This window comes from Oryx dammah, unplaced genomic scaffold (genome assembly GCF_014754425.2).
Source record: "Oryx dammah isolate SB20612 unplaced genomic scaffold, SCBI_Odam_1.1 HiC_scaffold_8, whole genome shotgun sequence".
Taxonomy (NCBI): Eukaryota; Metazoa; Chordata; class Mammalia; order Artiodactyla; family Bovidae; genus Oryx; species Oryx dammah.
This window is the reverse complement of record NW_024070192.1, coordinates 12,459,670-12,475,429: the sequence shown is the minus strand read 5'-3', so window position 1 is coordinate 12,475,429 and position 15,760 is coordinate 12,459,670. Positions and strand designations below refer to the sequence as shown.

At 52.6% G+C, this 15,760-nt stretch overlaps 1 protein-coding gene across 3 annotated transcripts; it reads left to right on the top strand.

Annotated features, from left to right (window-relative positions):
• The first annotated feature begins 149 nt into the window (after positions 1 to 149).
• OGFOD3 (2-oxoglutarate and iron dependent oxygenase domain containing 3) lies at positions 150 to 14,833 on the top strand. 3 transcript variants are annotated; one of them, XM_040244906.1, is made up of 9 exons: positions 150 to 367; positions 2,738 to 2,955; positions 6,071 to 6,146; positions 7,265 to 7,307; positions 8,800 to 8,864; positions 9,792 to 9,848; positions 10,112 to 10,265; positions 12,346 to 12,469; positions 14,499 to 14,833. In XM_040244906.1, the coding sequence occupies exons 1-9, from the start codon at positions 294 to 296 to the stop codon at positions 14,633 to 14,635; spliced, it is 948 nt and encodes a 315-aa protein (XP_040100840.1). In that variant the 5' UTR covers positions 150 to 293; the 3' UTR covers positions 14,636 to 14,833. The 3 variants fall into 3 exon arrangements, 2 of the variants coding, with proteins under 2 accessions (XP_040100840.1, XP_040100839.1); XM_040244905.1 differs by lacking the exon at positions 150 to 367 and adding an exon at positions 621 to 1,034; XR_005721769.1 differs by lacking the exon at positions 150 to 367 and adding an exon at positions 661 to 864.
• The last annotated feature ends 927 nt before the right edge of the window (positions 14,834 to 15,760 follow it).

The following is a 15,760-nucleotide window of genomic DNA, read 5'->3' as shown; positions in this document are numbered from 1 at the left end:
ACTTCAGTAGAAGGTTCGGAGGCTTGTCAGGTTCCGCGGAGGTCAGGGGAGGCGGGGTACGGCCAAGGCAGGTGCGCCACGGGGAGCAAGCCAGGTCCGCGCTCGGGTCCCCGCCCTGCCCCGCTCGGCGCTCGACCTCCGATTGCTCAGGCCTGGTCACCAGCCCGGAGGTTGAAGGCTGAGGGTGTCGCTTCGCGTGCCCGGCCGCGCCGGCCTCGCGCTACCTCTCGCAGCGCTCGTCCCGGGCTTGTGACGGCTCCCGCATTCGGCCTAGCTTCGCGGCAGCGTGGCTAATGGCACCTCAGCGGAGGGGTGCTCCCAAGGCCCCGGAGGGCAGCGGGGCAGCGGAGCGCCGGCGCCAGAGCAGGTACCAGATAGCGCCGGGAACGCGCGAACGGTGGTATGGGCGGGGCCTGGCCGAGGGGCGGGGCCTAACAGGGGCGTGGTGTGGTGTGGCTGTGGGCATGGCCCTGTCAGAAAAAGGTGGATCTGGTGCAGGCAGGGCCTTTCCCGGAAAGGCACTGCAGTGTGGGTGTGGCCTGGCCGCGAGGGGCCTGGTTTGTGGTTGGGCGAATCTGGCGCCTAGAGGGGCGTGGTCGTCTGGAGGGCGTAGCCTGCAGAATCCCTCCCGGACTGCGCAGGAAGGGGTTGGGCGGGGTTGGGTGGAGCTGCCCGTCGGGAAACCCTTGACCTCCTCCGCAGTGTGTACCGAGGGCCTTGTACCGAGAGCTTTGTGCCGAGACTACGCACGGGGACTGGGACCCAGAGGTCCCCATCGTCTGGTCTCCGTGTGCTTTTCTCAGGGCTGTGCACGATATGGTTCTCCGTTGGGGAACCCGATGAATGAATAAATGATCTCATCAGGTAGCCTTCGAAGGGATTCTGCCTAAAGCTTTCAGAGCCGGAGTGTATTCACTTCAGGATAAATTACTTTCTCGTCGTGCTTGCCCATGGGCCATGGACCTTGCTTCAAACCCACTTCTGTTTTGGCAAGATTCTCAGTGTGCATTTGGGCCAGCTGACCCTGAACAGGGGTGCTTATTTTGAGGATACCTTAGGGAAGTATTGCTTCCAAATCTGGCCCAGGAGGCTGTTTTTTCCCCTTTTGTCTCTACCTCCCTCTCTGTCCCTTTCTGTCTCAGCACCCGGGGTGTCCCAGGCGAAGGTGTCAACAGCTTTGTGCCCACAGTAGGATTTCAGCCCCTGCTGCTGAGATGGACTGGCAGTCTCCCTGCCCTATTGGGGAAGAGAAATTTTGGCCCCACTGGAGTTAGGGGCCCACCCTTGTCTAGTTAGAGGAGACCAGGTGTCCTCTAGACAACAGTTCTAGGGGTGAGGATGGGGGTCTTTGTGACCTGGGTATCTATGCTCCCTGTTTAAAATGAGCATGTATCCACCCAATATGGTCTGACTCAGCTGTGCCCACCTTGAGACTTATTTAATCGGAATTTGTGTGTTAGAAAGTAAAAGTGTGAAAGTGTTAGTCGCTCAGTCATCTCCGACTCTTTGCAACCCCCTGTACTGTACCCTCTGGGCTTTTCTGTCCATGGAATTCTCCAGGCAAGAACACTGGAGTGGGTAGCCATCCCTTCTCCAGGGGATCTTCCCAACCCAGGGATCAAACCCTGGTCTCCTCCATTGCAGGCGGCTTCTTTACCCTCTGAGCCAGCAGGGAAGCCTGTGATTTTATATATATAGCAATTTGAAATGTGGAGGGACATATAAAAATAGAAGGCAAACTCCCTGCTTTTCAGGAATTAATCATATACTTGAAGACACAAGGTGCACCTCCTGGAAGAATGTTTGGATCGCTTTTATTTCTGCCAGTCCTTCAAGCCCTACACATTTTTCTCAGTTAATAGAGTACACGACTGCTCAGTTACACATATGAGAAAACACATACACATGTACACAGACACACATGTGAGTGGGTATACACCATCCGGACACACATAGATACACGTGTGCATGCACACACACACACACACACACACACACACACACAGAGACATGCCTGCAAATTCTGCATAGGCAGTGTGAATCCCGGTGGTACAGAAAGTGTCTTAGTGTTGTATCATTTCTGTTGTACTTGCATTCCCTTCCTGGCTGGCTGGTGGTTTCAGTGAAATGAGTTTGGTTCATGTTTACCTTAGTTCACCCTGGTAGCTCAGCTGGTAAAGAATCCGCCTGCAATGTGGGAGACTTGCATTCGATCCCTGTGTTGGGAAAATCCCCTGGAGAAGGGAAAGGCTACTCACTCCAGTATTGTGGCCTGGAGGATTCCATGGACTGTATAGTCCATGGGGTCGAAAGAGATGGACACGACTGAGCGACTTTCACTACCTTAGTTCACATTGTGTGTGAGTGTGCACCCTAGGGCCAATGCATGGGGTTGTGTCAGTCATTTTTGGATGCAGGCAATGTGACTGATGTCACAGGCTCTGTCAGGATCTCCCAGATGGTTCTCCACGGACATGGCCGGGCTGGGAGGGGCCGCGACTGGCAGTTCGTCTTGTCCTCGGGGGCATAGTGAGCCCTGTCTGGTCATATGGGGCGAGGGGCACATTTCCCACCGTCCTCGTATGCTGGCAAGTGCCTCTGGATTGATGGAGAGTAGCTCTGATGATGACCAGTGTGGGAACCGTTTGAGGCTGTGGGTGGGTCTCTGGTCATTGTGGTCTGCGTTTTCAGCACACGCAGCTGCCTTTGGGTGACCACAGCTGTTTTCTGTTCTCAGCACCAAGAGTATCCGGGCGCCTCGGGATGTGCGCAAGAAGTGGTTGAGAGTCGCTGTCCTGGGGTCCTGCACTGCGCTCGCCGCCTGCCTGTTCTGGGGCAGCCTGGGGGGCGATGACGGCATCACTGAGGTCCTGGCTCACCGCAGCGAGATCCTGCCAGGCAGGTTCATCGAGGTGCCCTGCTCTGAGGATTATGACAGTCACCGAAGATTTGAAGGTACGCAGTGCCAAGGTGATTCAGGAAAGAGCAGCATGTTAACATGGAATTCAGTGTGTTCAAAATGTGTCTGTTTTTACTTCGATGAATTGGTGGGAATCGGTTTGAAAGTAGTGGGGTTGGGGGGGGCAGGTGGCCTTCCTCCTCACCGCCCCACCGCCCCCACGTTGGTTAGCTCACACCTGTTCCGGAGAGTGTGAGTCTTTCAGACTCCACCTGTGCAGGGGCAGGCCCAGGCTTCACTGCCCAGGCTATACCATTGTTTTACTGAGGTGCCCCCCACCTCAGTGTGGATTCCATCTGGTGGAAGAGGTGGTTTGCCTGGAAGGATGTAACAGAATTGGGAAGATATCAATGAGCAAGTTGAACAGAGAAAAGGCATTTTCTTTCTGTCTTAGGGGATTGTTACATCAGAAAATGTTGCAACAGGAAACGTGATACCAGAGTCCATTCCCCCATGGTGTTTGTCTCATCCTGGCACCTGCCTGCTTTGTGGAGGGCAGCAGTTTTAAAAGCCTAGCCAGAGTGACTGGGTCTTAGAGACAGAATTTAATTTATTTTTCTATTCAGAGCAATGCTTTGAACTTGAACCAAGAAAAAGATTGCTGAGTCCTTCCACCAAGGGGCACTGTTGTGATGTGCACCAGTTGGGTTAAAGTGAAGGGAGGTGTGTGGGCTCCTTGGCAGAAATGGACATGCCGAGGAACTAAGGTTCCCTTTCCCCTCGGGGGTCAGGAGTGGACAGGTTCTGTTGTGGGCATGCTCTCTCTGTCTTGGTGAGCTTTTTCCCTATAAAGTCCCAGCTTTTGACAAAGTTTATTTTTCCTGTGCTAAGTCGCTTCAGCTGTGTCCGACTGTTTGTGACCCTGTGGACTGTAGGCCCAGCAGGCTCCTCTGTCCATGGGATTCTCCAGGCAAGAATACTGGAGTGGGTTGCCATGCCCTCCTCCAGGGGATCTTTCCTACCCGGGAATCAAACCTGTGTCTCCTGCGGCTCCCGCATTGCAGGCGGATTCTTTATTGCTGAGCCATTATTTCTCCTACCCCTTTAATAATTTATCAACATTAAAAACCACTGGAATGCGGCAGAAGAGGAGTTGGTGTAGATGGAGATGGGATTTCAGTTGGGAAGGTGAGAAAGTTCGGGAGATGATGGTGCTGATGTTCACACAACAATGTGAATGTAGTTAATGCCCCTGAACTGGCTAAAATGGTAACTTTGGGGTTTTATATATATTTTACCAGAAAAACAGCATCAGAGTCTCTGGACTCCCCCTCTCTCACCCTTCTCCCCTCCCATAGCTGACAGGGGCTCTGCCTGCCCCGGACTTGTGTGTCTGGGAGGCACATCTGGGAGCTGGTGTCCTGTGCACTTGTGTACATGCACGGACATCACCAACCACTCACAATTCACTTTCTCGCCCAAAGGATACTCTTAACGCTCATTCATATTCAGCGTGTTATGTCCTGCTGGATTTTAAGATTTCAAGATTGATGGGGTTTGAGTTCTCTCTAATTGCCCGGTAGCTGGAGACCATAACCTGTATGGTATAGAACCGACTTTCCTGTTGGGCTAATATGCTTTTGTTAATGTTGCATGTATACCTGAAAAAATGTCTGTCTTTGAATGGTTGTTGTGAAGCTCTGAGTGTCTCCTTAGTCTACACTCCTCTGGGCAAACTGTCTTCTTGGACGTCTTGTTCAGTTATCGGGAGCTGCGAGGCGGGGTCTCCACCTCAGTGGTGGGTCTGGTGGCTGCCTCACGTGTTTGAGCGGATGTCACTTGGTGCTTCTGTTGCCCCTGCATCTTCTGGTGAATCGTTCCTATTATCAATCTCTTCCCCTCTCATCATTCTTTTGTCTTTAAATGTATTTGTTTGTATAATATCACTCCCCAGGCTGCTGTTTGGTGATCGTCGTTTTTGCCTTTATCATCGACCTTTAGGAAGTAACCCTTACAAAAAGCATTTTTGTGTTTTAATAGAACACAGATCTTGTATCAGTAGGGTTATATTTAGCTCCATGGAACTGAGGCACCCCTTCCCTAATGACCCCCAAGTAGATGCTTGTCCACCCAGAGAAAGTCACCCCAGGTCAGCCTGGCTCCCTGTGAGCCCTTTGCGCTGAGCCCCCAGCTCTCCCACTCAGCGTGCGGTTTATGTGGTCTCAGGACACCTCCAGGCACGTTCCAGGCAGGAAGAGGGGAAGGAGGATGAAAGCTAAAGGTCAGCCAGCCCAGCGTGTCCTGAGAGTGTTCCATAGGCCACATATCCTGTGGTCCATCCAGCTCAAGACAGCCAGTCTGCCCTTTGGGCCAAGACACAAGGCACTTGCTGAGCTCGTCCATCTCTGGTACTCTGCCTCATCCTGGGCCCATCCATCTGACCCTGGCCCTGTCCACCCTGACCCTGGCCACTTTATCTCTGGGGCTGTCGTGCTGACCCTGGCTGTGTCCCCCCTGGTCCTGATCCTGTCCACCCTGACCCTGATCCCACTTTGCCTCTTTCATCCCAACCATGGCCCCATCCATCCAACCCTGACTACTTTCACCCCAACTCTGGCCCCATCCCCATCCAAGCTCCCGCACCCTTCTCCCTCTAAGCAGCTCAGTCCTGGCTGCAGGACAGAGGGAGGCAGGGGGGAGTGGGTGGGGAGCACCTTGGAGCAGCTCTGCAAAAGGATGGCAGCTACAATTGCAGGCACAGCTTTGGTCATCCAGGAGGAACTTGCCAACAGGTCTGGATCTGTGGTCAGGTTCAAGAATGTCATGGATGCCTCCTCTGGGCAGAGTGCCTGGTGCTTCCAGAGTGGCCTGCCTGGCGTGGGGCTGCCAGGAACCCAGTGAAATTTGTATGGGAAATTTCACAGTGAAATTTGATATAGGGGACGTGCATGTACTGGAAAGTCACCGTTGCTTATCTGAAATTCACTCTGACCACGTGGCCTGTAATTTCCAAACCTGGCCCCGTAATCCTGTGAAAGGCAAGGCCCCATCCCACAAAATTCTGTTGTCCCTGAAAAGGGGGGCCCACATGTGAGTCCTTGACAACGGCATGCTACTCTGTTGTCGGGGTTCAGTGGGGGCTGTGTGTCATCCTGATTTGACTCTTTCTAGGCTGCTCCCCTAGGAAGTGTGGCCGGGGCATCAGCGATGCCGTCATCACCAGGGACGAAGCCCGAAGGATTCGCAGGTAGGTATCTCTGAGCTTCTGTCCTGAACAAGTGGGAGGGTGAGGCTGGGGCGGGGAGCAGAGAATTACTACTAAAACGATGATTTCAAGAGATTCATTTAGAATTCCCTAAGAATTCCCTTGCATACTTCCCAGGCCAAGATGGGGTTTTCGGATTTCCAGGAGGAAAGGCTGTTGCCCTCAGTGATGTGGTTGCTGATGGAACCTTCTGGAGACCCAGGCCCTCTCCAGGGGCAGCAGGGGAGGTGGGTGGGGAATGCTCTGTTTTGGTCTGTTGGGGAGGTGGGGGGGGTGCTCTCCCATCAGCCGCTGAGGGGCCCAGTGGACACTTGTGTAGAGACAGTGGGTTTACCCAGTGGCTCCAGGCAGTTGCTAGACAATATTTCAGTCTCCTCTCCAAAACTGATTGGGATTAGCCCTGCCACCAGCTCCCCATATCTCATGACTGGGCAGGAGGTCTCCTTGTCTTTTAGAATCAGATCTTGATGCTTTGAGTTTTCCGACATGGAGTTCAGACACAGGCATGTGCCTAGTGGAGCAGTGTCTGGTCTGTGTGTTGAGCTGAGTCCCAAGGGGAGACTTTCCTCCTGTTTCTAGATAACCTTGTAGGGGCCAGTTGGGTAGGGGGGGTGGTCACTGGTGTGAGGGCTGGATCCAGCCCCTAATCAGTTTCCAGGGTGGCCATGAAGCATCTGTCAGAGGCACCAGAAGCCCCTGCGTCTTCACTGACATGGTTGGTCCTGTGAGGTCCAGCCCAGGGTACCGCATGGCCTCTGCCTCCGGAGCTGGTGATCACAAAGTCTGCCTCCCAGCCTGTGATGACAGGAGAGAGACTTTCCAGCCCAGAGCAACCCATTCAACTCAGCACCAGGTCTCTGAACTAAAGATGGAAAGTAAGGCCACTTGTCCCCAAACTGTGTCATAGGATGTTAATGAGATGGTGACAAAATATTCACATTTACTCAACTTGAGAGTCAAGTCCTTGGTCTAAACATGTGATTCTGTCATAAACATTAAGCAATCCGTTAACATTGTGTTAGCTGTGTTATTGGTGTGTGTCTAGAGGTATCATAGATGATGCTGTTAACTGAATTCTGACTTAAGATCTTCCCCTACAGCATAGCCGAGAAGGGGTTGTCCCTGGGAGGATCCGATGGAGGGGTGAGTTGTCTGTCGTTCCTGCTTCAGTTTTCTTCTTACCCCTTTGGCTCTGCTCTCCCTCCGAGGGGAAATGAGGGTATAGGATGTTCGGGCCCCCACAGATGCAGTGTACGGACTGTTGTCCACTGAGTGAGACTGCAGGGGATCCAGCAGTGGCCCCTGAAAAATGCATCCACCCAGAACTGTGATGGGACCTTATCTGGGAAAAGGGTACGGATCTCAAGATGAGATCATCCTGGATTATCAAGGTAGCCCTAGATCCAATGACAAGAGTCCTTGTAAGAGGAAGGCAGAGGGAGGTTTGAGACTGAAGAAGAGGCCATGTGAAGATGTAGCCAAGTGAAGTGATTTGCCACAAACCAGGCGACCCCTGGTGCCACCAGAAGCCCAAAGATTCAAGGAAGGATTCTCCCCTGGTGCCTTCGGAAGGAGTGGGACCCTGCTGACACCTTGATCTCAGCCTTCTGGCCTCCAGATCTTGAGACAATGAATTCCTGCTGTTTTAAGCCTGCCATTTACAGCAACCACAGGGAACTCAGACAGGCCAGTGCAGCTCTGTAACTCATCCGCCTCCTGGGTAGCCTTGAGAGTCCATGTGTGTGGGCACCTTCTCATGTGGTCCCAGTGGGGGTCTTTTCACCCAGTGTGTGGGTCCTGGGGGAATATCTGCTCTCCTCTGGATAGTTCAGTCATTATCTCTATGACTCTTATTCTGCAGACTCTTTCCTTTTGAGTTCTGAAAATTAAGCTTCTCCTTTTATTTTTATTCAGTTCAAGGGGAATATTTATTAAAACCTATTCGTGTGTGGACTCATCTTTTACTCTCTGCTCAGCATTTACGTGAAAAGTTGTCTTGCAGTGAATCATCCAGGTTTGATATCTTTAAGGGCAGATAACATTTTTTAAGCCCACATTGTGTTCAGACAAACCCCCTGGGATGGTTGTTGCATCAGTGAGAAAAGAAGCCCAAACAAGGTAGAGGTGGTCCATGCTCATGCCCCCTCCCCTCTTTTAAGACACGGAGAAGGCCTTCTGGAGGCAGGATGGGCAGGGGTTGGAAACACTGGTGGTTCATTAAAGAGTGATGACCCAGCAGTTCCACTCCTGGGCATTTACCCAGGAGAACGAGAGCATCTCCCATGATAAAAACGTTGTCCACCAGTGTCAGAGCTGCCTTATTTGCAAGCCCTGAACTAGGAGCAGCCCACGTGTCCGTCTCCAGGTGAGTTAGTCACAGGAAGGTGATACTCAGTGAAAGGAGCCAGGCTGAAACCGAGTGTACCTGCATGACTCCCGGGTCTCCTGTTCTAGAAACTAACCAGCACCTCACACACCTTTGTCCAAATGTCTTGAAACCCAGCCTGTGTGCATTGTTGCCCTGACCTGTGTGTGCAAGGATACGTCTCAGGAATTTGTGTTTAACATTGCTGGGTTTTAGAGCTCTGTCACCTCCCAGGCAGCCCTCACGCTACTCTGCCAACATCTTTTCCAGGCGTCCATCCTGGACCTGCACTCAGGGGCCTTGTCTGTTGGGAAGCACTTTGTAAATCTGTACAGGTGAGAACCTGGGGTGAGAGGGTCTGCCCATTTTTTATCTGGGGACACCTGAATGAGCCTTGTGTGTATGGATCAGAAGAGCTTCAAGTCTTGGGGAAAACCTCAACATTTGCCCTCAGGCTGTGGCCAAGTGAGGACTGGGAGATTAAGCTCTTCCAAGGGGCTGGGTACTCACTCACCTTGCTTTAGGAAACAGCCTGGAAGGGGCTGAGGAATAGGGTCGGAGGGAGAGGTGAGCAGCAGGCTATGCTCCTAAGAGCTGCCTCCTAGAGGGCCAGGAGAAGCAAGAGATCTCCCAATCTTAATAAATGTCACCCCACCTGGTGGCTCAGATGGTAAAAAATCTGCCTGCAATGCAGGAGACCTTGGTTCGATCCCTAGGTCGGGAAGATCCCCTGGAGAAGGGAATGGCTCCTCACTCCAGTATTCTTGCCTGGAGAATCTCATGGACAGAGGAGCCTGATGGGCTACAGTCCATGGGGTCACTAAGCATTGGACAATAACTGAGCAACTAACAGTTTCACCTGCCAGGTACCGCCCTCCCACCCCCTCCCATTTCTCACATGGTTATTGTAGAAAGAGCAGCTGCAAGATAAGAAGGACCAGCTGATTCTCAAGGACTTGCTAGTTAACTGGAGGAAAGACTGAATTTAAAGGAAATGTGTTCGTCGCTCAGTCATGTCTGACTCTTTGCAACCCCATGGACCATAGCCAAGCTCCTCTGTCCATTGAATTCTCCAGGCCAAGAATACTGGAGTGGGTAGCCATTCTCTTCTCCAGGGGATCTTCCCAACCCAGGGATTGAACCTGAGTCTCCTGCATGGCAGGCAGATTCTTCACCATCTGAGCCACCAGGGAAGACCCAAAGGAAATAAGGAAACATTAATAAAATGTCTCATTTGTTAATACTCCTTATTCTTTTCACAGATACTTTGGGGATAAAATACAAACTATCTTCTCAGAAGAGGACTTCCAGTTGTACCGGTGAGGGAAGGAACACCCGGGTCAGAGGTGGGGAAGGTAGTAGGGGCATGGGAGTGCTGGGGTGAGTCCTGCAGAGAACTGGCACTCAGGTTTCTGGTTTTGCACATGATACCCTGTCACATGTGTGTGAACCCGCGTGTGTATCTGCTCACCTTTCCTCCTCCAGTTCACATCTTTTTGTGGTATAGTTTGATATGGGTCCCATGGACCCGTGGAGAATCCTCTTCCAGCTGCTCTGAGTGACACACGTGTCCTCTTGGCAGGGACGTGCGGCAGAAGGTCCAGCTGGCGATCGCCCAGGCGTTTGGCATCAGTGCGTCTTCGCTGCACCTAACAAAGCCCACCTTCTTTTCCCGGATCAACAGCACGGAGGCCCGGACGGCTCACGACGAATACTGGCACGCACACGTGGACAAGGTGAATGCAGCCGGGGCTCGTCCGTGGAAGTGCTGTCTGTTCACATATTTGGGGTTTTAGATGTTTCCTCTCTGGTGATGCTGTCAAGGAAATAAGACTTGTTTCTCGTGTGGTGAGGTGAGAGAAGATGGTGAAACGCATGTTCGGAACAGGGAGGGCCTGGTGGGGCCCACTCTCTGCTACTTGTTCCCAGATGCAGAGCTGTCTCTGCCTGAGCCGTGAGCTTCATCAAATGTCACCTCACCCGGCCTTGATTCAGCCTCTCTGTTGGGTGGTCTCCCCTTGGACATGCGTCCCCCCCTGCCCAGGAGGCCCCCTTTTCCCCCTTTTTGTAGGGGGGAGATCTCTTGACCACTCTGGATTCTGTGGATTCCTCTTCTTTGACCTCCTATTGTTCCCTAGACACGGTGACACCTAATCTATCAATGGTCTTCACCAGCCACAACTGAAGCCCCCTCCCGCCTGCCCCTCAGCCCCACCCTGACCTGCTCGGCCAGCACGCCCAGCATGGCGCCAGGGGAGAGTTGGCCACAGAAACGTCTGAGGGCTGTTGGCGGTCACCCCAGCTGTGAGTGCACTCAGGTGACCCAGATAATCTCTGCATTGCTTGATGCTGGAACAAAAGGAAATGAAGTGAAAAATAAGCCGAGGGTTTGGGCAGAAGCTCGCAGATTGGGCTTCTGCCTGAAATTCGGTCAGACCTTGGTGTGTTTATTTAATCTCGACTGTCTGAGCTTGACAGAGGAAGGAGCACTTCCCTGTGGTTAGTGAGACTGAGGAACCCAGTATTTAATTAAGCTGTTCACTTAAAAAGTGAAGCAGCTGTATGTAGCCAGTGGTTCATCTGAGCCAGTGTTGCTCAGGGGGTTCGACGGGACTCAGGCTAGAAGTTTGGGCATCACCCCAGGTGCTCCCATGGGCTTATGATTATTGATCACTGGGTTCAAATTCATCCATTCATGATCAAGCTTCCTGATCACTCTCACCTCACAGGTTTAGCAGCCATTGCCTCATTGAATAATCATTCTGTAGATACATTATTTCATTAGGGAACCAGGGCTGAGGCCTTCAGTGTAAGATCATCGTAGACATTGCAGAGGGGAAAACAAGGTTCTATGGGGTTGAGGGCAAAGACAGCATGTGCGGAGGACAGACAGGTTCATGCAGCAAATAGAGAAGGGAGTTTGGGATGGAGTCTGGGAGAATTTCCCTGCATGAAGAAAGAGCAACCCTCCGCATAGTGGGAAGGGTGGGTTTAGGAGAGAAAACACTGAAGGTAGCCTGGTTCCTTGATCCACTTTGAAGGAAGAAAGATAAGGAAGATATTCTTCAGGCAGAGAAAGCAAATCAATAGTGATGAGCACAGTGGCCTCAGATGTGTTAGAGCTAGGAGGTCTTGTGACAGGGTGTACAGGACCTGGGTGGTTGTCATAGCCAAGGGGTCACTCATGCATGGATGTGGCAAAAAGGTGTCCTCCCATGAGGTGACTCCAAGAGTGAAGCATCTGATCCTGGCTGTGAAGCTCTCCAGCCTCCGACTCAGGACAGCTCAAGCCCCACCAGCCTCTGCCATCCCTGCCACCTGCCAGAACCTGCCTCCTCCCCAGGCCACTGTGCTCACATGAGTTTGGGGTGGTTCCTTTGCCGTATCTGAGCTGAGTGGGTAGGAGAGGGTGAGGCTACTGGACATCCCTCATCCTGGTCTCTTTTAGGTTCTGTGCAGCTCAGTGGATGTGAGGTTCACTGCTGTAGCAACTCAAGGGCACTGCCCTGAGCTGTTCTCAGGTTTAAGTCACTCTGATATTTGTGTGGTGCCCTGATACCAGATAAGGAACCCCAAATGGGGTCTCTGTGGGGAACGTGGAGGGAGCCCAGGTCTATGTAGAAAGTCCAGCTCCACAGACAGTGCGGTCCTGAATTCACCAGAAGGTGACAAGGCCTTGGTCTCCTTGGCAGGCTGGTACTCAGCAGAGGGTTTTCTGCCATTGGGAGGGCAGTGTGAGGCCTGGGTTCTGTCCTTCCCTGAGAACCAAGCCCTCCCACAAGCAGATGGTGACGTACCCTCATGCTTTGCCCACAGGTGACCTATGGTTCCTTTGACTACACATCTCTACTGTACCTTTCCGACTACCTGGACGACTTCGGTGGGGGGCGGTTTGTGTTCATGGAGGAGGGGGCCAATAAGACGGTGGAGCCGAGAGCAGGTAGGACTCACAGGTGGACTCTGGGGTGCTTGACTGTGGCCTTTCCTGGGATGCTGAGTTTACAGTTAATTATTTCCTGTGAGAACTAACAGGGAAATATGCCAAGTGTTTTCCCACCTATTCACTCTCCAGCCCCCTCCATTCCCTCCTGTGCATCCAGGTTCCAGTAGGTACATTCCTCTTCTGCCTCAGCATTTCATGGAGTGCTGGTCTTCTGGTGATGATTTTCTAAAAATATTCTTATTTCAGCTTTTTTCTAAAGGATATTTTCACTGGAGGTGAAATCCTGGATTGGTGGGTTTTTTCTTTTTTGAAAAAACCATCTTCCTTTTCCTCTGGCTCCCCTGTTGCCCTCACCACTGTCCCTTCCCTGAAGTAGCTGCCTCTTTGCTCTCCACCTGCAAGCTGCTCTCTAGTCTCTGGCTTCATCAGTTTGACTATGATGCGCCTCAGTGGGAATTTATATTTATCCCACTTGAAGTATTTATCCTGACAAGCTTACTGGGTTAAAAGTCAAAGTTCTCATCACAGTAGGGAAAGTGTTGGTCATTATTTCTTCAAATCACCTCTTTCTGCACCAATATGAGCTTCTCTTCCCTCCAAAGGTCCAACCTGAGGGGTGGATGGTTTCCTGATGTCCCACAGGCCGTGAGAATATTGACTTTTCCTCAGTCTTTTCTTCTCTGTTCTTTGGTGCCTCTGTTTGCAAAGTGTGCAGAAACACTGGGGGCCCCTAGAGAACCCCAACTCTTGCTGCAAGCCAGTGATATTTGATAACCGTGTGTGCAGGGGTGGGGGTGCACAAATGGCGTGGATGGGCAAGGAGGCCATTGAGCCCACTGTGCAGACTGGCCTGGCTGCTTGTCTGATGTCTCAGGTGTGATTGAAACTAGAGAAACCAAGGACAAAATGCCCTTTAACAACTTGGGCCTCAGGAAGTGGTGTGACTCCAGATTGCTCTGGGAAAGTGTGTTTCCTTCAGGTCAGGGGCAGCCTGGCTGGTCCAGAGGAGGGTTTGAGCTCCGGGTGTCCCTAGGCCCCACGCAGAGGTTTCTGTGTGTTACATGTTTTCTTTTGTTCTGCTATTTTCAGGCAGAGCACAGTTCTTTTGTTTACAACCAGAAAACAGTGGACTCTGGGGTAGACTTTTCTCCTCTTTTCAGAGATTTAGCAGTCAAGTTCCTGGCAGTGACCTTTGAAGGGAAATGAAGTTGTCATGGAAAATTTTTTTTAATTAATTAATTTGTTTGTTTATTTGGCTGCATCTGGTCTTAGTGGTGGCATGTGGGATCTTTCATTGCGGCCTGCAGGCTTAGTTTCAGGTGAGATCTTAGTTCCCTTACCAGGGATTGAACCCATGTCCCACTGGATCACCAGGGAAGCCCCTCTCATGGAACATTTGGTGCTGGGCCAGGTGGTAGGAACATGGCATCTGTGGGATCCCAGGGCTCCTCCCTAATGACTCCATTAGGGTCAACTCCATTTGTCCTAAAAAAAAAAAATCTACAGTGGTATATGTGAGGCCAGTTAAATATTGGAGCACATAGACACTGGGTTCTCTGAACAGATGGCTGGAGGACCTGCCCACTCCAGGACCTTCAGAAGCCCCCTCCTGTGTCCTGTCTTTAGCTGCCCTGGGAGGGAGCTATAGGTGCTGGGTGTTTGCCTTGACCTGTTTTTCCTAATTCTCTGTTAAAACATTGTCATCACCCTCCAGGGTTTGGTTTTGTTCCATGTGTGATTAGAAATAAGATCCTCAGGTGGGCCTGGGGAGGTCACATGGCTTGTAGGGGCCCCTGGGGTGGGTGGCAGGGCCTCACTACAATTCTAGGCTGACCCACAGAGAGGCTGTGCCCAGGACTGGGGCATCCTTCATCCTGCAGGTTTGACTCCAAGCCCCGCCTTCCTGCATCAGTGGTTTCTCCAGCCCACAGGTTCCTTGTGTCCCTGAGTTGGCCTGAATGCAGGTCCTCTGGGGCCCGGCTATGTGTGTGACCTCGAGGTCATGCTTTGTTCTCCCCTCTCCCAGGTCGGGTATCCTTCTTCACTTCCGGGTCTGAGAACCTGCATCGGGTGGAGAAGGTCCACTGGGGCACCCGCTATGCCATCACCATTGCCTTCACCTGCAACCCCGACCACGGCATCTCAGACCCAACACTCACATAGCCCCAGGCGGCCCGCCCAGCAGCCCTGCCCGGAAGCAGCCCTGCTGGACATGCACCCCTTCCCTCCTGCTCAACTCATTTCTACCATTTCCACTGAACAAGGTGCCTTATGAATCATCCCAAATTTTGATTTGCTAATGTTTGATCATTTTTCAACTGTGAGTAAATGGAGGGGACCAGCTTCCCCTCACAAGGATCAGTGTTTACTGTGCTGTGCTGAGGTGGGGCCTGGGAGCTGGCAGGGCAGCCACTCCCTCCTTTCTCAGGAAGGAGTCCTGTGCCCGGGGTGGAGTCCCCGTTTGTCAGCAGACAGAGGGTCATTCCCTGGCCACTGGAGACTGACTTAAGTGCAGGTGAAGCCAAGTGGGGCCAGCAGCCTCCGCTTGGGGAAGCAGAACCAGTGATCTTGACACCTTGGAGAAGGTTCCGGGGGGCAGGCGGCTCCAGGGGCAGCAATAATGGGGCTGGGAGGGCTGACGGTGCTGGATTCTGGGTGGAGGTGAGCATCTGATATTCTGGTAGCTCTGTGCAGAGCACCCCAGTGCTGCCAGTCCCCGAGAGTCACCCTGAGGCTGTGTTCATGCCAGGCTGGGCTCTGCTCCGTCACCGGCCAGGGTCCCTGACGCAAGCCTGGAGTGGGTTCCCAATGTGGCCATCCTCAGCTCACCCAGGACCTCCTGTCCAGCTGAGGGTCTGTCTGCACAAGTTCAGGTCTTTACAACCCCCTCCTCGTCTCAGAGCCATCCATGCCTTTCACGTAAAAGTAACGGTCAGGGGAGCCAGGAATGGTAAAGAGACCAGCCGTGGGGGAGGCCTAGGCAGCACAGCCCAGGGGGAGGGTCGTGTTCATCAGTTGGCTTCTGCCAGGGTCGGGCAAGGTTTCAGGGCTGCCCCACAAAGCATCTGGCCTGGGGTTTGGGTACCTGCTGGGAGAAGAGTTAGTCACCCTGCTCCACCCCCTTGAGAGAGCCCAGAAATGGCTGTGGGGGCAGGACTCTCCTGGCCACCCTGACCCGGGAGGAACCACAGCACCTTCTCCTCCACCCACCCAGTGTGGACCCTTACCCCCTATGTTAGAGAAGGCTGCACCCTTGGGCACCACAGCCCCATGGTTTCCCCAAGCTCT

Coding starts and splice junctions, on each gene's coding strand:
- OGFOD3 (XM_040244905.1), top strand. CDS start 958: ATGGACCTTGCTTCAAACCCACTTCTGTTTTGGCAAGATTCTCAGTGT. Junction 6,147..7,264: donor GAAGCCCGAAGGATTCGCAG/GTAGGTATCTCT, acceptor CTTCCCCTACAG/CATAGCCGAGAAGGGGTTGT. Junction 10,266..12,345: donor GGCACGCACACGTGGACAAG/GTGAATGCAGCC, acceptor CTTTGCCCACAG/GTGACCTATGGTTCCTTTGA.